Source organism: Chamaea fasciata, unplaced genomic scaffold, assembly GCF_029207755.1.
Source record: "Chamaea fasciata isolate MVZ Bird 193981 ecotype frontalis unplaced genomic scaffold, bChaFas1.0.hap1 SCAF_1, whole genome shotgun sequence".
Classification (NCBI taxonomy): Eukaryota; Metazoa; Chordata; class Aves; order Passeriformes; family Sylviidae; genus Chamaea; species Chamaea fasciata.
In genome coordinates this window covers 105,362,173-105,387,512 of record NW_027094086.1, presented here as the reverse complement: position 1 = coordinate 105,387,512, position 25,340 = coordinate 105,362,173, and the positions used below count along the sequence as shown (strand labels likewise).

General features: G+C 38.8%; 1 protein-coding gene across 5 annotated transcripts; it reads left to right on the top strand.

The window, feature by feature from the left end:
* On the top strand, positions 1-22,797 carry STARD3NL (STARD3 N-terminal like). Of its 5 annotated transcripts, none has more exons than XM_066192112.1 (8): positions 1-105; positions 12,124-12,420; positions 15,158-15,235; positions 17,056-17,133; positions 18,853-18,906; positions 18,997-19,114; positions 20,596-20,694; positions 22,728-22,797. In XM_066192112.1, exons 2-8 carry the CDS (start codon positions 12,196-12,198, stop codon positions 22,778-22,780), a joined length of 705 nt encoding a protein of 234 aa, XP_066048209.1. In that variant the 5' UTR covers positions 1-105; positions 12,124-12,195; the 3' UTR covers positions 22,781-22,797. The 5 variants fall into 5 exon arrangements, with proteins under 5 accessions (XP_066048209.1, XP_066048241.1, XP_066048233.1 ...); XM_066192136.1 differs by lacking the exon at positions 1-105 and adding an exon at positions 262-329; XM_066192130.1 differs by lacking the exon at positions 1-105 and adding an exon at positions 660-747.
* Positions 22,798-25,340: the final 2,543 nt, after the last annotated feature.

The following is a 25,340-nucleotide window of genomic DNA, read 5'->3' as shown; positions in this document are numbered from 1 at the left end:
CGGGCCCGCCTCCTGTCGCCGCGCCCCGCCCCGCCCGTCCCCTCGGCCTGCGGTGCTGCCCGGTGCGGCGGGGCCGTCTCTGCGGGGCCGGAGCGGCGCGTCGGGGTGAGCTCGCTGCCCCCGGCCCGGAGCGGGGGCAGAGGGAACGCGGGGGGAATAGGCCCAGAGGGATGCGGGGCGTGTTGCTGGCAAAAGGCCGACGGTGCCGCCGGTGCGGCCCGGTCCGGCCCTCCCTTCCTTCCTTCCTTTCCCTTCTCTTCCCTTTCCCCACTTCCTCCTGTGCCAGTGCCGCCGCTTTCTCCGGGGAGGGCGCGGGTTTGTCCCCCTCGGTACGCAGCCCGCTGGAGCGAGGGGGGGGGGGGGGGGCAAGGAGAGGAAGAGGAAGAGGAGGAAGGCGATCATGTGCCGGGAGGCGGGCAGAGCGGGGCGGGGGTCTGCTTCTGGGAAGGCGATCTCTCTCCGGGAAGGGGGTGCCTGCCGCGCTCGGGGGATGCGCAGCGGGCAGGGCCGCCTCTCCCGCATGCCCGGCGCTTCTCCTGCTGGCGGGCCCGGAGGAGGTTTGCTTTTCCTCTCGCCTTGCGATCCTAGCCCAGAAAATCCATCCTCACGGAGCTACGGCGACCTGTTTGTCCAGCTGGTAACAGTGTGAGAGAGCCAGGCCCTGCCAACCTCCGGCTTCCATCGCGGGAAAATGTTGTTCTGAGGGTTAATTTTAGCGTCGGGCTGAATTTAGGCGGCTTCGGAGAGGTACTGCCTGCGTTCAGCATCCGAATTTAAAGTGGGTCATTCATTGCTGAAGTGCACCGTTTTTAATCTGTGTTGAGGGTGACGCTGGTGGGTCTGCAGAGAGGGCAGGTTAAACCCTCAGGGTTTGGTGTCGAGCAGCAGTTCAAGTTACTCATTGATGGAGTTGCTAACACTCCCAAGTTCCCTGTAGTCGGGAGTAAGTAGATACACAGTGGGCGACTTTAGCCTGGAAAATATTCACCACAAATACTAAACTTGTTTAAAGAGGTTGTTTGTTTGGTTGTTTGTTTTTAAATCCTGTTAATGTGCTTAGAGGTGTAAGACCATCACTGTATTTTTGCACAACGTTGTTAATACTTTTTATTGTGTGCATTTTTCATCTTGGTTTATCCAATATCTACATATTATATGAATTGTGTGGAATATTAATTGCTATGAAAGTTGTCATTTTGTGCTGGAAATCATAGTGTTTTGGGACATTGTTAGTGAATCTAACGTTGTGAGAAGGCTCATTTCTATTTATAAGTCCGTAGTGGTGCTACTATTTTTAGTAGATGTTTTTCGTCAGCTTTGTGGTTTTAAGTAGGCCAGATGCAGAGTGATTTGGGGTTTGTTTGTTTGTTTGTTTGTTGATGGTGTTCATGGCCAGATACTTTGCATAAAGCGCACCGGTGATCCTCTTGTTGTGGCACAAATCCGTAATTTTAAGGGTTTTTTTTTTGTTGTTGTTATTCATGTGTTAGACTTTTTCAGGATGAATGTTGCTTTCTATAGACTTGGTATGTTGAGAAAGAAAAAAATGACCTTTTAACAACGCTGGGACTTGTGAAATACTAAACTCAGTTCAGATGGATTAGGCATTCTTTTTGGTGCGTTTGGGCTCGAGTGTGGTTGTCTTGATGCAATGTGGTCTAATTTTCATAAATTCTCAACTGTTTAGCCATGATTTTTTTCAAAGTGAATATAGGACAATTGTTCTAGGCCTTCATTAATGAGAAAGAATGTATTTAGACTTTAACATTTTAAACTTTATCAGAGCATCCTAGCTAAATATGCAGTTATTAACACATCTTTGTTAAAATGTTTCACAGGGCCAAACCTAGTTTCTAGTAAGCACGACTAATGGATTTCACTCAGTGAATTAAGTCAGCGTGCACAATATTATACCAGTGATTTTGCAGAAGGTATTGATGATATGGTAGTGATAAATCACCCTTGTGATAGCGGGGACTGTGATTTCTTGTGATTAGGCAACAGCATCCAGCAACTCAGATGAGTCATTTTGAAAGATCACAGATTTGTTGCATGTTAAACATTCCCTAATTTAACTGTATCTGCCAAATATCAGTTCTTAATTTGGGATCGTTGGCAGCTGTGTTAAAAGACAAGTTGTGCATTACCTCTAAGCCTCGCTGTCTTAAATTCAGCTGGAAGTAGAATTAAAAATGGAAAGTTGAAGAAAGTCATCTTAGAACCAAAAAGAAGCAACTGATTATCTTCTAATGCTGCTTTTCGTAGTAAGTTGAGCTACTCAGTTATCAGCTGAAGCCTTAAAATAGCATCACTTCAGACATCAGGAGTTAATTTCTATCTTACACTGACAGAAAAATTAGATAAATTATGTGGAGGTGTGTTTAAATAAGGATTTTCTTCTGAAGGTTCAGATGTAGGTCTTTGCTAGAACTTGTTGCTGCTTGGACTAGGAAATTGTTTCCTTACAGTGTCCTTTAAGAAGAAAAGTAGAGCTAGAATGTAAATCCTGAAACTTCCTTTTGTTTTGAAGCGCCTTCAAAAGCTGTAAAAGAGGAGTTAAGAGTGAAAAAAAGTCTTACAAAAGTTTATCCCATTCTGAAATGGATGTCAGTTTATTGAAATGCTGTTTTCTTTAAGAACTCTGAAGAATTTTCAGAGGTTGTTTGCCTGGAATAAATTTCTGCACCATTTTGTGGAATAGTTTTTGAGGGAGTGACAGAATCCTGAGTATTCTCACTAATGCATAAAATGCCTGAGCTATTTCAGGAAGAGTCCCACAGTTCTGTGCTAGCAAAAGAATAGCTTTTCTTGTCCAAGTAGTATCTGGCTAGCAGCCTTGGGACATTTTTTTGTTGTTGATTTGCGAAAAAACCAAACAAATATGTAGGAGTAATCAGTGTTATAAACCAGTACTTAAAAACCATGCTTGATGTTTGAGGCAAGTAACGAGGTGTCTGGCATCTTTTAAAAATTGTGGTTTGTACTTAGAGAAATGCAGATGTGATAAAATAGATATACTTTTGATATCTAAATGGATTCTTTGGCCCAGAGTTAACTCTGAGAAACTGAATGGATATTGAGCCCTTATTGCATATTTGGTGTTCAATGGAGAAAGTTTGCCATGAAATCTTAATTTCTGTGAGGTGATGTTGGATGGGCTACAAAATCAGCTTCAGAGAGCAGGTAACAGATGTGAAGAAGAGTTAAAACGAGATTCGTTGGAGGTTTTTAAACTGTCTTTTCTTTATTTTTGTATCACTTCCCCTTTATGCCCACCTCTCCCTCCCTGTTTTTGCAAGAAATCATTAGCATGTTTTTTTCTTTATATTTTTTTATTGTATGCCGGTATTGCTTGTGACTGGAATGTGTATTTATTCATAAAACATACAAAAATACTGTATACATGTGCTAATATAACTGTGGGGAGCTGACTTAAAATCCTGATGTAATTTCAAGTCTTCGGCAAGATTTGTCCAGAACATTTAAACCAAAAGAGAGGATTATGTTTTTTTAAAGAAAACTATAGTTTTGGTTTGATAATTAATTAAATAAGAGTTGGGACTGGATGGTCTTCAGGGTCCATTCCAATCCACAGCATTTTCTGATTCTGTGAAGTGATTACTATCAGTTAGAATGTATAGGTTGTAAATGGGATGATACGTTGTCAGTTCTATAACTGGGATACTTTCTCGGTGTTTTAAGGACCTGATAGTGATAACACACACAGAATTCAGTTTTGTAGTTTGCAATGCTTAAGTGTGTTGAGTGCAGCTGAGGCCTGAGGCAGACCTTTGGAACATATTATGGTGCATCCTCTTTGTTAGTTTTTAGTATTTTCTTAAGATAGAATATAGTTGCATATTAGCTTGGTTGTTTAGAGCATGGTTCTAATAATGCCAGGGCTCAGGTTTGATCCCCGTATGGTCCATTCATTGTGGTTTGAGCTCATTTTAAAAGTAGAAGTCTGGGATATGCTGTTAAGAGGGTGTCCAGAGGGGAAGAGATGATGGAGATGAAAGGAAGGATGATGCTGATGCCAAATTTACAAGCTGTTTACTCTGCCATTTTTCTCAGCTCTTGAAGAATAAGAAATGGGGTGTTTGGAAAAGGACAATAGGGTTTTGCTGGACTTGGCTCCGTAACAGGGATTCTTCTGCTGCGGGGAAAATTAGTCCAAGGTTGGAGCACTTTGATTTGACTTTCTGAATCTATGAGTCTTACTCTTGGGATGGAGAAAGGTGACACTGCTGTTTCCTCAGATGCTCTACTACCCTAAAAAGTGTATATTTTTTTTTCCTTTCTCTTTTTTACTTTATTTCAGTGGTCTGAGAAAAAATATTATTCAGTACAAATGTGTGCAATTGCCCTGTTACTTTTGTTAGGTCACCAATGGAGCATAGGAAATTGGGGAAACATTTTTCTCAAGGAAATAGGTGGTTTGTTGTTTTGGTTTTGTTTTTACACGGCCAAGTTACTTGCGTTAAAAGCTGCTTCTTCAGGGTGAAGCAGAGCTACTCTAGTTTTGAACACTCAGATAGAGCCAAACTCTTATTTGTAAGGAGCTCTCTCCTGAATGCTGGTAAATCTTGCCCTTCCCCTCCGGTGGGAAACTTTCCCAGTTTTTAAATGGGTTACATATTTGTAACTTGTAATTCCTGCTGTGTTGCCTAATTGAAAAGCTAGAATATTGCCAAAGCACTCTACAGTATCTTCTGCTTATGTTCGGGGAATTTTGTGGGTGTGCGTCAGTTTGAATTTTTCAGTCTTACTTTGATTAAAGTATCTAGCCCAGGTTTGGGATTTTTTTGTTGGGAATGGTTTGTTTGTTTGTTTGTTTAATATACCTTTGTGTTCACTAAGGAACATTTGTTTTGAACAGAACAGTGCTTCAGAGGGTGTTTTTAAAGGCATTGAGACATTAAAATGTTTCTGAGGCAATGATGTGTTACAGCTAGAGACAGAATGAGTGCAGCTTGGAAGGAAGGGATTTAAGTGCCCTTCAGGAACAGGAGCAGTGACTATCAGGAGGTCACTAGCAATGTATCCGCTACAAGCGGATTTCAGGAAAATTAGTTCTTCTAGTTATATAAACAGAAGAGGGACAGAGTATGTCAGCAGAGTGAGTTTGGTTCATTTATAGTGGAAAGCTGTAAAAAATGTGTCCAGGTAAGCTTTGGAGGCAGTCTCCAGCTCTTTGGGATTTTTTTTCCCCCACTCCAATTTATAATTAGCATTATTTCACATTCATTAGAATTGGTTTTATCTCTGCTGGCTCTTAATCATGGTGTGTGCTGGTACTGTCAGAAAACACATTGAGAGAATTCTGGCAACACTCCTGCAGGTTAATACAGCTTCATACCAGAAACTCTCAGTTTCTTGGACTTCCAGTAAGGAGTCTTTACAGATAATTGTATATTCTGTCCAAGGTGTTGGCTAGGGTAATTTGTGTTTCGGCCTAGGTAAAGAATTAAGTTGGGCTTCATGGTGGTAAGGGAGCAAACAGTGGTTCAAGGCCATTTTTCTTTAGGTATGTTGAAATTGTCTGAAACTGTCTTTTAAGTATAACTTAAATATTTGAATGTTACTGTTACAATACCAATTACTGTATTACGCTCTGCTCTTGTGAGAAGTTTTGGGTTTATCTGTGCCATGTGGTGCGCTCTTACAGAATAGCAGGTAGTGTAAGCAGCAGTGTCAGCCCTTTTATCAGAAAATAGCTCCTTTGGTAAGGAACTGGAATGTTTTGTCTCCCTGTGAGGAAAGCTTTTAGAAAGCAAATGCTTTTTTTTTTTTTTTTTTTTTTTTGTGTGTGGTTTTTTGTTTGTTTGTTTTTTGTTTCGTTATGAGTGAAAATTGCTGTTCTTTCAGTGTCAGCTTTTCTACTACCCTGTAGTTTTCACAGTACTTGAGCATCTTGGCTGCTGTATTGGCCATGTCAGCCTATTTTACTCACTGGAAAAAAGAAATATTTTCAGATGACTTTTTAACATTCGCAGAAAAGCTGTTTATGGTGGGAGTTTTTGACCCATATTTAGTGTTGTCGGGACACATATAATAACTGTTCTCGGTGTTCAGTATGTTGTGACACAATGTTACATTGTGTACCTAGTTACTTTATGCAAACACGACTTCTCTGATATTTTAACCTAAATTAACATTGCCTTTTCCAAATTGCCTCCTTGTGACGCTTTAAGTTTTGATTTTGTTGAGCTGCTGGTAGCCTTTGAGTAAGCCTTTTTTTTTCCCTTCTTTTTTGATCTCATCTCTTATCTCTTCTCAGTTAAATTCTGTTTGTTTTTTTTTTCTTGGAAGGGAAAACATATATATGGTGCTGTTGCTCATGTATGATACAGTAATATAAACAAAAATAATTTAAACCAAGGACAATTAACTGGAAAAATAGGGATAGAATAATGATAGAAAAGTAACATTCTGATGTTGCATCTCTAAGATATGTGTAAAATTGACACATGCAGTGTGTGCCATCTGCTTCTGTCAGTATGAATGAAAATAATGATGTTAATTATAAATGTAGCTTGAAATCATGGCCAAACTCTCACCATGTATTGTTAAAGTCTTTGTTAGACTTGGAGGGCAGGGAAAGACTGCAGTCCTAAGCTTGATAATTTTAACTCCTTCAGTTTTCACTTACTATACTAGTTAATACTATTAGTAAGTGTAAAATCGGTATTTCTTTAGCAACTTTGAGAATTAAATTCTCTGTTTGGAAGCTTGAATTATGGCCATAATGATTAAGTGTAAAAAAAAAAAGAAAAAAAAGAAAAAAAAGGCAAAACACACCTTTAATTTAAATAGATACAAACATTGAGGGCTTTCTTTCCAGGAAAAAGATGCTGCTGTTGTCTATAGCTTTGAATAGGTCAGCATAGAAAATTTAGATAGCTAAATATTTTAATAGTAGTTGAGTGAATATGTGCAGTTATGAAGAAAACTAAAAAAAAACCCCATTAAAATCTTACATCTTTTGAGATCAGGGGAAGTGAGAAGAAGGCATATCACAAATATACTAATGTGGATTCTTATTTCTGAAGTTTTATTTCCCTCTTAAGTGTTTTGACACTTCAATAAACTTGTAGATTCTGTCATTTCACCTGCCTAGTAGATGAAGGGAAGGTGGTGAATGTAGCTTTCCTGGATTTTATTAAGGCATTTGATACTGTACCTCCCAGCATCGTTCTGGACATGTCTGACCATGAAGTGAGCAGTAGATGGTGTGCTGGAAGAACTGGCTGAAGGGCAGGGCTTAAAGGGTTCTTGAGAATGGGGCTACACCTGGCTGGACATCAGTCACTAGTGGTGTTCCTCAGGGCTCCATCCCGAGGCCAGCTCTGTTTAAAGTTTTTGTCAGTGATCTGGAGGCAGGAATCAAATGCTCTCTTGGCAAGTTTGCTGATGGTGCCTAAGTGGGAGGTGCTGTTGTCACTCTCAGGGGACAAGAGGCCTCAGAGAGGGATATGGATGGGTTGGAGTGCTGAACAATCATCGGTGGCATGAAACTGAACAAGAACAAATGTCGGACTCTGCACCTGGGATAGAGCGGTACCTTCCACAAGTACAGGTTTCTAGAGGAGTGGCTGGGGAGCAGCACCACAGAAGTGGGCCTGGGGATGCTGGCTAACAGCAGGCTCAAAGTCAGCAGTGGCAAACCTTCAAATACAGCACAACCAGCTGGTCCAAAGGAGTGATCATCCCACTCTATTTAGCACTGCTGCAACTTCATTTTGAGTACTCTGTGCACTTCAGGGCCCCAAAATTTAAAAGGGATGTGAAGAACCTTAAATGAATGGGGGCACTGAAGCTGGTTGAATAGCTAGAAGTAGTAATGCTCTGTGAGAAGCAACTGAAGACACAGGGTTCATCTAGTTTGGAGAGAAGGAGGCTGAGGGGTGACCACACTGTTCTTTGCAGCTTCCTGAGGTGGTGAAGTGGAGAGGGAAGTTGCTAATCTCTTCTCAGCAGTACCCAGTACCAGGGCATGTGGGAATGGCTGAAAGCTGCATCCATCAGGGCAGGTTCAGACTTGACATGAGGAAACATTTCTTTACCAGGAGTGTTGTCAAACCATGGAATAATTTTCTTTGAGGAATGGTTGATGCCCCAAGCCTGTCAGTGTTTAAGAGGCATTTGGACATTGCCCCTAATGTCATACTTAAACTTTTGATCAGTTCTGAAGTGGTCAGGCAGTTGGATAAGGTGACTGTTTTCTGTCCCTTTCAACTGAATATTCTATTCTGCACTTGTTATGAGTCAAATAACAATAAGACTGTTACTTGTCTGAAATGCCAGGGATTTTTTTAGCTTTGAAAACACTTTCAAAAACACATAACACAAGAGATATGCTGGAAACAGGTTTTTATTTTTCTGACTCTTTCAGAACAGGTGTTCACAAGTATTATCATAATGTGCAGGTGCAGCCAGGAGCAGGTTAATGCAATCCTCAGTTTAGCTTGAAAAACCATCACGTGAAGTCTGGCAAAGGAGAGTCAGAGAGGTACAGAACATTGCAAATCCCCTACATCTTGTGGAGAGCCATTTGCTGGTGGGACTGTGTGGGGGGAAGAGATTTCTGTCTTACTCATGTGTCTCTTGGGGTAAGGAGTTAATGGCACAGTTTGTATCCAACACAGTTGCTATGAACTCCACCTCTCCAGGCGAGTTTGTCCATAGAGTTTCTTGGAATATTCTGAATTACTGTCTTTTTTCTTTCTGATGAGAGTCCTGCATCCAGGCTCTGCAGAAAATGAACATGTTGGTCTCTAAACATCACATCTTCATAGGATGTGTTTGTTTTGACCACACATCCTTCCTGAACCCTGCAGTATAGAATAACCCAAACAATGGGACTGCCTGGAGCCAAAAGAAGTGGTGCCAGGTGAACCCAGTCTCCTTCAAATCAGAGGCAGTCTGACTATGGGTCAAGCCAGAGATGATACAGCAGTCTTGAAAATATGTTACTGATACTGTAAAAACACCCTGAAAATTATCTAAAAAGCATTAACCTTTACCAGAAACAGGAAAGTTTTGATAACTGACTGATGCACAAAGAAGGTTCTTTCTTGGAAAAAAAAACCTCAAAAGTTGTAAGAATGCAACTTTCTCTCTTTATTTGATAATGAAATTTTTTATGTATGGATCTGCATTTTGGCTTTCAAAAACCCAAACCCCAAACATTCTCACACCTGGTTCATTATTTTTTTTCTCTGATTCTAAATTATTTTGGTTTTCAGAAAGAACAATAGCCATGTCAATAGAATAATAACAATGTCATATATCACTTTGGATGCAAAACCACGAGTAATGTGGCAGCATGAATTCAGGCCAAGCAGTCCCTGCTTCCTGAATAGCAAGAATAAGGATCAGTAACAGTCACATGCAAAAGAATTGTGTGGTATTTTCAAAAGTGTGACACATCTCAATGACAAACACACCTTTTTTGCCTTCCTAAACTTGTTCCACCTCTGAGTTTCTTGCCCAGGGATGCATGAAAAGCAGTCCTGTGCCTGCCTGGTGATTGTATGGCCCACATGGAATGCAGAAAAGTGGCAGCTCTTCATGGAGCCCTTCCAAGTACAGGCTGTTTTGCACAAGCAAGAACCCCTGGAGAAATGGAGCCAAGGGGAGAACAGAGCTCACTCCCATTGCAAACTTGTAATAGGCAAGAGAGCCAGGGCATGATTGGTGCTTTGGAAGTGCAAGGGAGGAGAAATGTTGCTGGTAATGCTGAGGTGGGCATGAAAGTGTCTGGCCAAGTCGCCACCCAACACTAAAAGGGAAGTGCTGCTTTTTAATAGTCCCACGTGCCTGTAAGACAGCTGCCAAGAAAGATTTAAGATTTTTTTTGTGCACCCACCTGAAACCATCTGAGAATGTTAGTGTGGTGAAATGACCGATTATGTTATTCAGGTACGAAGGAACTTTTGATTTTAATTAAAGAAAGAAACTTTGGGAAACAATCCTCTAGCTCACACTTGGTGATTAATTCAGTTTGCACAGCTGTTGCAATGAGTGCAGAAAGCTGCCAAGCTGTGTTTGTTCAGTTAGAGAATCACAACATTTTGATGCTAGCTTAGTGTGACAAGAGAGGCCCTGCCTTGTGTCCAGACATGGATCTGGTGGTCAGCAGGCAGAGCAAGATGAGGGACAAATTTCCTTACTCTGAGTATCCTCTGTCTAGGGGACTTTGAGGCAAGAAACAGTCTGTCAGTAGCAAGGATTTCAGAGTACATGGAATTTGTAAGCTGAATCTGATGGTTTGAGTCAGGCTTGAAAACAAACTGGCAGCCAGTGCATTTTAATACTATGATTTTCTCTTTGTAGAGGGCTCCATAAGGCAAATAGATGCTGAACTAGCACATTCTGAAACAATTCACTCTGGCGCTAGTAATTGCATTCCCATACTGTGCTGTATCTAGCAATAATCCAGACTGGAAGTAGCAACTTCCTATATAATTGGCACTGAGGCTACATCAAAATAAAATGAATATTTTAACCGGTGTAGATGAAAGTTTCTTTGGAGGTTCAGGTGTTACTTGTCTTTTTATTTTGTTTTTATTTTTAACTATGGCCACTGATGGCCTGATCTGAGGTTTATGTCTCATCCCAAACCTGGTTTTCCTATGGGCTGCTGTTACACAGCAGGGCACTTTAGTGTGAAGGTTGTCAGTACAAAGCAAGTGCTGTTAACAGCACTGGAGTGCAGTAATTCTGCTCATGCCCTCAGGTTCAGGTGGCCCAAAGTTCACTGTAGTGCACAAGACACCTGACCAAACACACACCACCTATGTCTGCCTTCTCTACAGCCCTTTGCCAGCCATGCTTGAAGCAGCAGCTGCTGTGGAAACAAGGAAGATTTAAGCATGAATGCATTATGCTTGTCCATCCTTGCCTGGTGCTTTGAATTTCTTAAAGGCTGTTCTGTGTGACTTGACCAAGACATTGATCATGCCTGGCTGGCCTGTGTCTCCCTCAGCTGTGATGTGTGTGCTCTGGCAGGTCCCCACACCACCTTTACTTTTCCCCTGTGCCTTGTATCCTCCCTTGTGTTTGCTTAGTGATGGGTTGCAGATCCCCTGTTGGGCTTTGATTGACTGTGTTTTTGCAGCCTTGGAGTTGAAACGCTATTGAAAGGCAGGAGTGGGAAGAATTTCTCTATCTCTTGCCATTTACTGAAAGACAATACAGCCAGGAGGAGGCAAAGTTTTGTTCTTGAATTTCAAAAAGCTATTCCCTCATCATTACAAAAACTTGTCTGATGCGGTTTGTACTGCAGGATGTATAGCTTAATCATCGAGTATTTTGCATTAAATTAAATTTTCTGTGTGTTTGCATTAAACTTTTGTGACCTTTTGAGTCCACCCCTTCTAGAACCTTTAATTGGACAGATGTTCTCATGGAGGATTTGAGTGAATCATATATCAAACTGCTCCAGTTTTATAGGAAATTCAGGCTGAAAATTCTTTTAAAAGCCTTGTAGTCAGACGAGACTTAGGATAATTGCGTTACCTTTAACCACTAGTTGCACACACTTCTTTCATGGAGAAACTGTCTGGCAATGTAAGTTGCTATAGCAGATGAATTTGCAGAGCAAACAGCAGTGTATATGCTTTATAGAAGGATTACTACTTTCCTCAGGGATTTTAATGGACTTTTAATCTTTTGTTTGTGTCAGCTCTGGATGTGCCATTATCTAACACTGCTATTTTTCAGGAATTTTATGTGGAAGTTCCTTTAAGCTGTCTTCCTATTTTTTGAGAGCACTTAAATCAGTATTGAAAACCTTAAAGGATGCACAGCATCATGCTTTTTATTCATTCTACTCAATGATCTCACTCTAACAGCATGGAGAAATGACCCTTCTAAATCTAGACAGTGCTCCCTTATTTCAGATGGCCTAATTGAACATTAATTCTCTTGCCTCACAAATCCTCTGAGAGATGAAGAAGGACTTGATACTGTGTTAGAAACAATTTCTAAGGTCTACTTTTGCCTAATTCTCTTAATCATTAGTTTAGTAAAAAGAGGACTGACATTGTAAGATGAAAATACCTCTTGGAATTACAGGGATTTGGTGACTAATGTGGTTTGGTTTGTTTGTTTGTTCAGAAATTCTTCCTGTATGGATCAGCCTTCTAGTGATGGTGAAACTGGAAGAAGACCACTCTAAGCAACCACAGGATGAATCGTGTCCCAGCTGATGCAGAAAATGCTCACAGTAGCAGTGTGGAATCTTGTCCTTCCTTGCGGGACGTCCACTCCATCAACCCCACGCAGCTGATGGCAAGGATTGAGTCATATGAAGGCAGGGAGAAGAAAGGCATATCAGATGTCAGAAGGACTTTCTGTTTGTTTGTTACATTTGATCTCTTATTCATAACCTTACTGTGGATAATAGAATTAAATGTGAGTTGTCTTTCCAGTACCTACCCTTAGACGTTAATATTAAGTATTTATTCACTTCAGAGGTGGTTAATAAGTTGCTCCTTTCTATCCAGAATTATGGTTTTGTATCTATTTAGGTTTAAGCAGTTTATTACTTTAAGCTTCCATGAACTCAACTGCATCTACTGTTATTCATTAGAATATGTGTTTATCTTCTTATTATGAAGCCTTTAGATGTTCCTGTAGTCTATGAACCGTGCTGAAAAAACATTGGAAATCCAGTGTAGTCTTCAGGTGTCAAATAAACAAAAATGTTACTGTACGTCTTTGAATTTTAGCAAGAAGTGTGAGTTTTAACAGGATTATTCAAAACTTTGCCTTCTGAGTAACTTTAAGTCGGTGATATCTCACTGAGGTGTTAGTCACTGAAAATACTTCTAATAGCCAAAACTTTCCTTTTGGTGTGATGTATTTTCTTTGATAATAACAAATTTGATGTGTTACACATTATGGATGGCAGAGTGCATTTAAACAACATAAACTCCCAGTTGCCACCTTTTAACTCCAGCATTTGTTATCTGGAAAATGAGGCTGTTCTAAAATTTCCAGAAAGCAACAGGATAGTTCATTTGTTGTTATTTCATTAGTAGCATCTTAGTTCTTGAGCTGGGTTTTAAGCTATAATCTAGTTTGCATTTAAGAAAGGACACACTAGGGAAGAATCTCTTTTCTGGAAAGAAAGATCTTGAGTAAATATTTTTGTCAGCATTTCTTTATTAGATAAATAACCTTTGTTATTAATTTACATTATGAAGCTTCAGGAGCTGACTGTTCAATAGCTCATTGATACAATGAAAAATACTCGTTCTGATTTAATTTGAGAAAGCAGATTTTGCTTGCCTGAATGATGGAATTTTAGGAGTAGACTTTGTTTTCTCTCTAGGTGGAAAAATGTTTGTAGCATAGTGTTCTTTTGCAGTTCTTTTTTTAGTGTCTCAACAGCTTGTACAACTAAGAGGAACAGAGTGGGTTTATATCTCTTGTTGAGGTTTCGGAATAGAGATTTTTCACATGAGTGCACTCAGAATATTGAAGACTCTGAATAGAAAAAGCTACCAACTCATGTTACCATGATGTTTCATTTTGAATGCTACAGCATCAAGGGACCTCAGGATCACAGTAGTTTTCTTTGTAAAAAGCCCTATTTTCAGGACAACATTATTTTGAACCGGTGTCCTATACTGCCACGTCAGCAAGAATAAAAACCAGGTTTTTGTCATTAGAAGTCAATGATATTAGAAGCTAAAATTTGGTATCTGGGATCTGACGTGTTCTTACGTTTTTTGTTCTGTTTTTCTTTGGATTGCTTTTTTTTTTTTTTTTGCTGGGAAGTTCAATAGCATTGTGTTAGGAATGTGTGTTATTGGTGCATAGTAGTGGGTCAGGATTGCTATGAAAGTTCCTGTAAACATTGTTTTCACTTTGTTGCCATTATCCAGTTTCCTTAGATGTCGTGTAGTTTATTGTTAAATGCTTCAAGGAGTTGCTCCATGGCATTTTGAGCAAAAATCAAGGCTTCCATGTTTCCCTGTTTATCCTTATGTTAACATGGTGCTTACACAGCCACACAGTGAGGAATATCTTGGAGTGGGGGAAGTTGATCTTCCTTATTTATTCTGGAAACATGTAATCACACTTGATGCAGTAGAGCAACCAAAGGAAAACAGTATTTAGAAAGTGATTTAGGTAGCCATAGAGGGGAGGGAGAAGAGAAGAAATAGAAAAAATTCAGAGTTAGAGTGACTAGTCTCAGGAAAACACTGTCCAGCAATATAATTGGAAAAGTGTGGATGTGTGTAAACTGCATTGCTTTGAGATAGTGAGCGTATGTTGTTGGTGTGCTTTGGTAGCTCCTTTCCTTAAAAAGATGACAGTAGTCAAACTCAATATTAAAGCCTTCTGTTGGTGTTGTTTTACATAACTATTTCATGCAGTACCTAATTATGGAATTTCATATGAAAAACAATAAAAGATGGACACTGAGGTTTTTCTTTTTCAACTAAGATACTCCTCTCATTCTCTGAGCCAATACACCCTAAATTATTTTCTTACAAGGTGAGTTTAAACAGTAGAAACCTTCCTCTGGAAAGAAATGTGGCTAAGGAAGATATAATTTTGAATCTCATCAGCAAATGGAAGAATTAAACTTGAATGTTATTTGTGTGAGATTAGTCTAATAGTTGCAGCTTCTACTTTTTTTACTGTGGATCTTTTTGGCTCAGCTTTCAGAACAAATTGTATGAAGGCTGATAAGGAAGAGATCTGAAGTATGAATTCAGTTTCTGTTCTGTTTCCTATTTGCTAACATGTGACTAACTAGAACTGGGTTATGGTTGTTTTTTTGATCAGCTGTTTTGATCCTCCTTATAAGAAGTAAAATGCTTTGCGAGTTCATGTCACAGATTTTAACATTTAATCACTTATTCCTCCCTCAATAACTTGTTTGCTATTATTTTGGAACAGCCTAAAATGTTGCTTGCTTAGGCCAGATGATAATCCTAAATGTTTTCACTTTGGAAAGTCTATGTAATCTTGAAAAACAAATAACAGCAGTAGTCTTGACATTATCATTCTTGGCAGACAGCTCTTCTGTATTTAGTTTAATGGTCTTTTTGTTTATCAGTAGGGAATTAGTAGTTTTACTCTTCATTTTTGTGTGTGTATTTTGTTTTCTGAAGCTGTGTGTGTTCCTTTGTAGGTAAAAGGAGGCATTGAGACTACCTTAGAGAAAGAAGTCCTACATTATGACTACTCCTCTTCATATTTTGATATATTTGTAAGTGTTCTTAAAAAAAGAAAAAGCAGCAGCAAAAGTATAGTTTTCCCATTCCTCCTTTCACAGATGTTTCCTAGTTTGAGTCTTGTGAAAGAGTTGATCTTTTCTCGCTGATTTAAACCGGAAGGGCCAAGTTTCACCCATCTAAGGTGCCCAGTCCTGCTCTGGCAGCAGGCTCGTGCAGCCTGTGGATAGAAATGCTTAGGGCCAATCGATTTGCATCTTTAGCTTTAGGGTGCGTGGAAAAGCAGATGAAAAACCCAGTCAAGAATGTGACTTTGATGTGACATAATTAATTCATTAAGAGGACAAGACCCATAGCCTTCAAGCTCTAAAATAATTTTGCTTAAACTGACGTTTTTGTCTTTCCTTGCACGTAAGGTGGCTGCAGTAAGGAGAGACTTGTTCCCAGGGTGGCCTGCACAGGGCAGGTTTTTCAGAGTTCTGTGTCTTAACTCAAACAGTAAAAAGAGCTGAGGTGTGAAGTATGATTCTCCTTTACTATGTATAAGTACCTTAGGCACATAAGAGGAACTCTGTTGCATTAGGAAATTTCTTTCTTTAAGCAAAGCTGTAGCTCTGTAGTTGCAATGCATTTTGCACTGCACGGTCCAAGTAAAAGCTGTTTCTTTACATTTCTTCTAAGGGGCAAGATTGTTAATTCTACCAGATTATGTTTGCCTTGCAGAAATGACTTGGTTTGGTATCAGTCATTTTATACTGATGACCATATCCAGAATCTCTCTTTGAAACTGGTGTAAAAACCCATCCTTACTTCTGCACTGGACATCTGCTGTGTCAAATGAACTTATGTACTAGATTCAAAAATTTTATAAGCTAGCAAACTGTACTCCTTCTCCCTTTCTCATTGTTTTGCTGGTAGGTTCTCCATGATATACCATACTGCTGAAGGCAAAAAATGTTATCTCTGAATGTTGATGCTCTGGAAATTACTTTATCCTGTAGGTGAACCAAGGGTTAAGAACATGTAATGAAAAATAATAGACTTCTATTCCCTGGAAAGGGACTAGAACTTCAAAATTTTCAAAATTATTTGCAGGTTTTTACAGGATTTCCTCTGTTTCTACAGCACATTTGCATGAGATTAAATGGGTTTATCATACCTCTGGCCATGACTGTCTTTGATTTCTCTTCATTTTTAAGCATTTTTTTCACATTTTTTTGATTCTGAACAATCTTTTAAAAGTTGGAGACAATCTACTATCAAAAAATAAACAGGGAAATTGACACTCGAGGTCCCTGATTCAGAGATCTGGTCTGTCTGCTATTGATTTAATTTTCTGGCCTACAAATACCATAACTTACCTTTCTCTACTGCCAAATACAATGACTTGCTATTGTAGGCAGCTACATAAAGAATAATTGATTCTTGCGATGTTAATATTTCACAAAATACTGAAAGTATAGTAGCACGCCTCTAAGATCAGTGAGATGCAGAGTGCTGCACACAGTATTTGCTGGATTAACTGCATCCAGATTTAACTGTTTCGATTCCAGTCAAGTGAAATGATCATGAACACACTTTGTGTAGCTTTCTTATGTTTCTAACTTATTTGTGGAATGGCACATGCTTGCATATTTGAGCCTGTCTAGGTGTGTGGATGTTGCCATGTGCTTCACAAATGGGAAATTACCTTCTATTTCTGTTTTATAAGGACACATTCAAATTTATTTCAAGGTAACAGAACTTAGACTGTCCTGTTTTCTTTGTAAGTAGTTAGTACTTTTGGTGAGCTGATAATATCGTGGTTCTTCTGTGTTCTGAATTAACCAACCAATATTTTTTCCTCTCTCTATAGCTACTGGCAGTCTTTCGGTTTAAGGTGTTAATACTTGCATATGCAATGTGCAGACTGCGCCATTGGTGGGCAATAGCTGTGAGTAGTAGCCAAGCATAATGGAGTTTTTCTTAGAATGGATCAAGCAGACAAAATTTGAGATGCCTCTTAATGCTTGTATGTCAAGAATCATCTTGATGGTGTATATATAAAAATTTGTGGTACAGTAACAAATTAAAAACTTGTTTTCTGGAAGACTTTCAGCCTAAAGGCAAGAATTTAATAGCACAGTGGGTGTGGTTCTTATTAGGTATCATGTTAATACAAATTGAAGATATCTTTTTCCAGTATGGATGGCTAGTCATAACTGCTTGTTACCTCTGAAACTTGTTAAATAATGTTGGAAATATATTTGCATTTGTCATAGTGAACCTTCTTCAAAAACAAGAATTGGCATTATTGTGCTAGAGATCCAGGTGTCCATTAAGTCCCACATTCTTACTTTAAAAAGTTGTAGGTGCCACCCATTCAGCACTAGTACCTGTTTTGCTTCATGCTCCAATACAAAAGGCTGAATATGCATCCCTTCTTTAAAAGGAAGTTCTCAAGAACTGTAGGCAACCACAGTGGATTGAAGCCAATGTCTTTAATGCAGCTGTATGGTGTGGATGACAAAGAATGGAAAATCTGGTGAAAAATTCATGCTTCCACCAGTCAATACTATAGGTTGTAATACGAGGTGTATTACTGGCTAAGTGCTTTGTAAATCAGACTTTCTTTTTTTCCTTGCACTGTGGTAGGTGCATGTAGAACATGTTCATGTGTAACTTTCTTCAAGTGAGTAGCATGCAGATTGCTTAGTACTCTGAGACTACATGCTATGATTTTTATAGATTGTGTTACTAGCATGGCACACACGCATACATAATGGTAGCCGCTGCTCTGATTGTGCTTATATTTAAATGCATGCTTCTTAAAAGTCCTTGCTCTTAGTTGTGTAGCTTTAGAGTACTTCTTAATCCTCCAACTTAATGCCTTTGTTTGTGAGGTGGTGAGAGTGAACCCATCATGGTAGGAAGTAATTAGATACATAAAGCTTCACTGAAGGTTTTGCCAAAGCCTTGAATTTTAACATCCTTCCTGTAACTGAGAGATGTTGGTTCTGCTGTTATTTAAAGAATTGGTGGACTCAAAATGCACTGGAAGATACAGAGGTCTTGCTTATGTGAACAGTACTTGTTCACTGCTTTTTCAGATTTTGGGGTTTTTTTAGATACTTTATCCAGCATGCCAATTCTTTAAAATATATCAGGGAGTATTATGTCTTCAAAAAATCGATTTTTCAAAATACCACTTCATGAATTAAAATATTTATTGCAATTTACTCCCACAAAGATGTTTTGTTGTTTGAAATGGATATTTTGATTTGGATGGTAGTGAAAAGCATTTGGAACAACTGTTTGCTTTTCTCCCAAAATACATAAATAGTTGGGTTTTTTTAAGGGACTTGATGAATAAAGTACACTATCTTCATTATACAGTAAGATCACAAGAAGTTTACCTAACTGCGGCAGTTTAGATTCTACACAAATGCTATCTGCTATGTGGAAATCAATGTTTGGAGGTGTTTGTATTAAAAATTATCTTTTATAAGGTTAGTTTAATAATACTTTAGGTTTATTGTATCATGCTTATTACATTTTATTAATCTGTGTGATCTTGCTGTTGTCAGTAAATATTTGAAGTTGCAACTAATAGATAATGGCAGAAATAAAAAACTAAATCCATTTATTAGTTTATCTGTTCTGTCTCTTTCAGTTTACAACAGCAGTGACCAGTGCCTTTTTATTAGCAAAAGTAATTATTTCACAGGTATATATTCTAACCAAATGTTTGTTTTACTTTGTTTTCTAAAAGCAAGATTCTTCAGAGTGATTTTTGTAATGTTTTCTTTCTTTCTAGCTGTTCTCACAGGGTGCTTTTGGCTACGTGCTGCCCATCATATCCTTCATACTTGCCTGGATTGAAACTTGGTTCCTGGACTTTAAAGTATTACCACAAGAAGCTGAAGAAGAAAATAGTAAGCTTGTGATATTTCTCATCAATCACTGCAGTTGGCAACAATTGATCCCATCTTAACTGGCAGAAGAATGCTTTTTTCAGCTTCTCAAAATTTGAAGAGCTGTGAAAAAAATTAAATCACGTGGCATGAATTTTTCCTCTTTGGGAAAGGAACATATGCCTTCAAAGAAATGAGGTTTTAGTTAATTTAGGAGCTAAAGTTAAAAGTTAGAAGGGCCAGATCAGCAATTTGTCAAGCACTTGGAAATGTGTTTAATTTTGTATGCATGAGATATGAAAATTTAACTGACTTGGGCCTGTAAAACTTTATTTTGTGAATAATACATAAAGTGTCTGGCTCCTCTTTTACAAAGAGTAGACACAATAACTAATTCAGTGTCACTAACTCTTCTTTTGAGGTGGAAAGGGGAAAGCAAAGAAGTGTTATGGAGAGTCTGTTTCATGCACAGGGAGAATGAGACCAGAACAAGTATGAATTTCAACCTTTGACATGAGGCACCAGGTCATCTGACACAATATATTCAACTAAATGGAGGAAATCCACTGTTTCAGTTGAAAGAGAATACTGCTTGAGTGGTGAGGGAAAGAAAACTTACAGATCCTTATGAGTTTCAACAGCAGGAGAGTAATTATACAGCCAACCTGTTACCTGAAGTACAGTCTGAAACTCTGTTGGAAGGGCATGTTTATCTGTTAGGTAAATCAAAAAAACTTTACATGGGCATGGATGCCTCCATTTTTATGTGCTCTGTATGTGGTCTTTCTACTTTGATCCCTTCCCTCTTCTTTTTCACTGGTCTGAGAAAGAAGTTGGTTAAATGAGAACAGTGGGGTTTGCCTGGAGAAAAGCAAACTTTGAGTAACTTTTTTTATCTTACGAGGGGTGAGGAAATACAGCTGCATCACAGTGTTATCTAAGTAGGTGAGAAATTTAACCAGTTCAGAGACTTCTGCATTTTTTCATATTGAATATCCATAGACAAAATATTCCATACATACACATGCAAATAGTTCATGAAGGTTGCAGAAACTGAGTATGTTGAGACAGATAGGTGAAAGCAAGCCATTAGTGAAGGGTCTTAGTGGCAAAGAGGGAAAATAATTTATTTGGTTATGCGTGGCACCTCACTGATCATTAAAAATATATTTCAGAAGTTTTAGTTTGCCAGTGAATATTGATGAATTTACATATGGCAACCTAATCATGTGATCACACATAGTAGAAGGAAAGATTAATTCATGTCTGCAATATCTCTGTTTTGCTAGTGTGTGTCACCTTAGCTGCCAGCATTTAAATAGAAGACATAAGTGTTACATTAATTGTTGATGCTTTTTAAAAAGGTATTTATTTAAAGAAGTAACTGGTTAGAAATGCTGATATAATACATCAGTCTTCAAGATTCTTCATCAGTATTTGATCTTTAAGACTTTATGTGCTAGCATTGAGGAATTATTTTCTGGTATTTTTTTTTCTTTTAGGATTTTTGATAGCACAGGATGCTTCAGAACGAGCAGCTCTTCTTCACCCAGGAGTCCTCTCTGATGGGCAGTTCTATTCTCCTCCTGAGTCTGTAGCAGGTAGTTACATTTGCTTTGTGAAAGATTTTTCATATTCACTTTACACCCCTTCATATTTCACACCCTTCAAGAGGGGAAGGGAAAAGGGAAAAAATATGGTTTTGGTTTCTAAATGAAAACTATATTTATCATCCTAAAATGCAAGATTCTTTTTTGTTCAGTAATTCAGTTTAGTTACTACCTACCAGATGAGTTACAATACATGTGATTTGTGTATTTTATGTCATATTCTGACTAAAAGCAAGGTAAGTCTGGAACAAAATGGCACCACAACTGAAAGGAGGCAGTTATGGTTTGCTTCTGCTATTGGTGATCCTTACAGGTCCCTTCCAACTTGGGATGTTCTGTGACTCTGATCTCTTATCTCCCAGCAATAGCATTTATGCAGCAATGCACTATTTAATCCAGCCTAAACTTGGAGCTTTATATTGTCTTAGGATACACAATGAACCTGAAACTGCTATAAGGCAAACTGAAATTTCAATCAGAGCTCCTTTTCTTTTCTCATAACAAAAGAAAAAGCTGCCTCTCTATAAAAGAGGCTCTCACCTGTCTGGGTAGGTAAATCAGTGGGTATTGTTAAGCACATCTTAACTCTGCATATCATGTGCTTTGTTCTAGTTGAGATATGAGTTGATTAAATCAAAAATAAATGTAAATACTGCAAGATTCAAGAATGTGTCTCGAGCATTTCAAGGAAATAAGTAAATTTTTTTAATGGATTGAATCAATCTGAGTTACCTGAGAATGCAGTGGGAGTCCCCAAATCCTGTATCAGTCTTTTTCCCCTAATATGTAAACCTCCTCTGCAAAGCTGTGCTGTATACTGCAATATAATTAAAATAATATTTGCTAATTGCTGCAGGTAATTTTGCCTATCTTGCGTTATAGAGTTATACATGTTGGTGATACTTTTCTTTAAAATGTCTGTCTCTGGTTTCTCTGTGCTGAGCATCTTGTCTTAGTGAATGACTTCGAGCTCCATCTAGGGGTCACAGAGCATTAGTGTCGAGTATAACCAATGATTCAAAGTGAAAATCTGTTCTAGCTAGAACTATGGGTCTGTTTTGAGGAATAATGGAAGTTTTGTACTGGACTCAGCTGTTCAGCCTGGGTTTTGTGGGGTTTTTTTTAGCAACAGAATACAGAGTGTGAGAGGAAGTGTAAGCAGAGCTAACATGTTTTTCTAGACATTGTGGCTGGGTCAGTGTTGCTTGTGCAGTGAGGTGTTGTGTCTCAGCATGCATGTGTTGACTGTAGGTGTGCCATTACTTTCAGCTTGTCCAGTGGGATTCAGTAACAGCTCAGGTGCTTTCTCCAGGTCTGCCCTGACTGCCATGTACATTTTAAGCACCCTTTATGGATATGAGAGGCAAAAGAACAGTCAGATTAATATATTTGAACTAACACACACTGGTAGTCAGTCACAAAGTAAAACTGCTGAATAACATAGAACAAAAATACCTCATAAGTAGAGTTTTTCTTCAAAAATCTGCATTTTTTTCTGAGAAGACAAACTGTGGATTATTCTAAGAGAGCAATTTTTGGTCACTTTGCTGTACATACTGATTTGACAAATATTTAGAAATTAACTATCCCCTATGATCATGCAACAGGGAATATACCTCTCTGGTGATATGGCAACATTTCTTAAAACAAATCTTTGCTTTTAGGAGGTGACATTTAAAATGAGCTCTGTTGGAATTTCCTGCATATTTGTCTCTTTTTGTCTTCCCTGAAGCTACAGGTGTCCAGGGACATACCCTGGAGCCACCTCTTTGTATGGGTGACCCTTCATCTTCAGTATTGGTTACTTGGTAACCAAGTCTATTCTGGAGGTAGCCAGGGGGAAATCAGCCTGAAAAGAGCAAATTTATTCTGTTTCTGTACAATTTGAGCTTTGAAATGCAGCAGATGTGCTATTCCAAGAAATGAAAGACATTCAGACTAATTTGTCCAAAAAAAACCCTTAACACTTTTGTGTCTTTTAACTTCTCTCAACTGATCTAGAGCATTCTTGTCTTCCTTTTCAGGTTCTGATGAAGACTCTGAAGAAAAACAAGACAGTGAAAAACCAATTGTATAGCAAATAAGAAAAAGCAGGTGAGTTCCTTTACGTAGATCCTGAATATTGTTTTTTCTTCCTAGTTCCTTTCCAAACAAATTAAATGGTGTTTTACCTCTTAAGAGTTCATAATTTTTGAACTCAGTCTGTCCCTCATAGCAGCCTTCAAGAAGCTCGTGAGAGCCTGGAGTTGGGCTCCTCTGCATTTATTTTTTGGCTCTCCTGGAAGGAACAGTGGTGGACCTGATGTGTAAAAGCTCCTTTTTTTGGCAGCGAAGAGAGGTACTTCTTTGGCGATGAAAGCATAAGAATGCTAGGAAGAGATTTTCTCTGGTTTAAATCTAGGACAAGTATGCCTGAAGATTTCATGGGCAAACCTGCTTTGGTATTTACCCTCCTTGGTCTGTTTAATACTACAAATGGGTTACACTGGAGCAGCCTTATCTTAAGGTTTTTGTAGTGTATTTTGTTTAAATATGGGATTATTTTCTTATTTTGGAAATGACTTAATTTACTTCTGGAATTATTGTGCTTTCACTTTGCCACTCACAGCAAAGCTCAAGCTAGGGAAGGTATTAAATATTCTTGAGAAGCTGAAACTTCTGATTTGATGCCTTCTAGTGCTCACTTGGAAGAGTGGATGACCTTGTATTTTTTGCCTCCCTACATACAATATATGTTTCCTTTACTCCCATCTTCATTCATGCTGACTTGTGTGATCTGTTGCAGAAAGAAAATCTCTGCAGGAAGTTGTTGGGGTTTGGAAACTGGCAACAGAGTCTGTGGCTGACTTGCTGGTGGAGCTGCTGAAAGGAGAATTTACTCATTAGAAAGTAAAGGGAATGGTTCCCATGTACTGTAATACCTCATGAAGATGTACTTTGTTGACATATGTATATTAGGTTGCCTCCCAGGTGGTATGAAAGTATTTGTCCACAATGTATTTTATTATTCAGTGATTCCTGAAGTTGATCTTCTAATGACTAGGTAATTACTGGAAAGTGTTGTCATGTGTACCTAATCAAGAGACTGGTAATATAATGAAGTAAAACTTCTCTGTGGTGGAAGTATATTTAATAATTGTTGGGTCTCACTAGATAAAATTATTTTATGTTATTGCAATTTGTCATTAGTTTATGTTTACTTTTTTTTTTAACTCCATGCATTTTCTTTTTTTTTAATGGATATGTTCACTTTCTAAAATAAAGATGTTAAAACATGAGAAATGCATTATGATATTTCATTGCTTTGTCATCAGAAAAATCTGCATTTACCACTCCTATATATGTGGGGCAGTAAGGACTTCAGTTTGCATAGATTTTGTGCAAAATGTGTTACAGTACTGTTTGCCTCTAGGGAGGCCTTGTTAGTGATGGTGGCACATCATTTCTTGGTTGCATTGGCTTCAGTATGCTCTTCCTAAAGTTCTCTTCTGTAACTGCTGAATGAAAATAGAAGCCAGGACCAAGTTTATCCCTTATATTGCTTCAGAATAGCCAAGATCTGTTTCAGAGGATGCAGGGAAGAATTAACTATTAGAAAAAAGAAAAATTCAAACCCTGTCAATTAACAGTGTTGGAATGTTCCTAACCAAGGATCAGGACTATCTCTTATGAGAAGAGACTGCACGAGCTGGGCCTGTTTAGGGAAGACTGAGAAGGCCTCTCATTAATGCAGATAAATATCTCAGGCAGATGCCAAGAGGATGGTGCCAGACTCTTTTTGGTGGTGCCCAGTGCCAGGACAAGGAGCAATGACTGTAAACCAAAACACGAAAAGTTTCACCTCAACAGAATGAAGAACTTCTTTCCATTGAGGGTGGCAAAGCACTGAACAGGCTGCCCTGGGAGTTCATGGAGTCTCCCTCTCTGGAGGCATTCCAACCCCACCTGGATGTTTTCCTGTGTCACCTGCTCTGGGTGAGCCTGCCTTGGCAGGGGGGTTGGACCAGATGATCTGCAGATGTCCAATCCAACCCTAATGATTTTGTGATTAAATTCAGTGAGAAAAACACATCTGGGATAGGAGGTCAAAGGTTCCATTAAGTCTATGGACTTCATCTAGGTGCACAACTCATGTCTTGACTTGAACATTTTCTTCAGTCTGCAAAATGAAATTCCTGTGCATATCTAAGAAATTCAACCTATTCTCAGTGCCTGCTTCCTCCTGCAGTTCAGTACTTGCAAAAAAGGGAATTGATAGAAAAACTGCAAAGCAGAACAAGCCATACGCACTGGTGACAGAAGATCCTTGGATGGGGGATATTTTGATGCATCAGACATGAGCAGTTGTTTTTGGCAGATGTCAGGTAAAGATCCTGCAAGCCTCTCCTAAACAAGCATCTTTCTTCCTGTGGTATATGGCTTGAATGCTCTGCAAGTGAGTTAACTGAGATGCCATGTTTCCATACGTGGGTATTTTGCCAAGGAAGTTACTCCCTTTGGTGCATCCCAAAACAGTTCTGGTTGCTGCATCTCCTGTAAATCTGAAATGCACGTTATAGTATAGAAAGGAGTTAAAACCCTCAATCTGGAATATTTTTGTTCACTCCTCTCAAAAACCTACCTGTAAAAACCTGCAA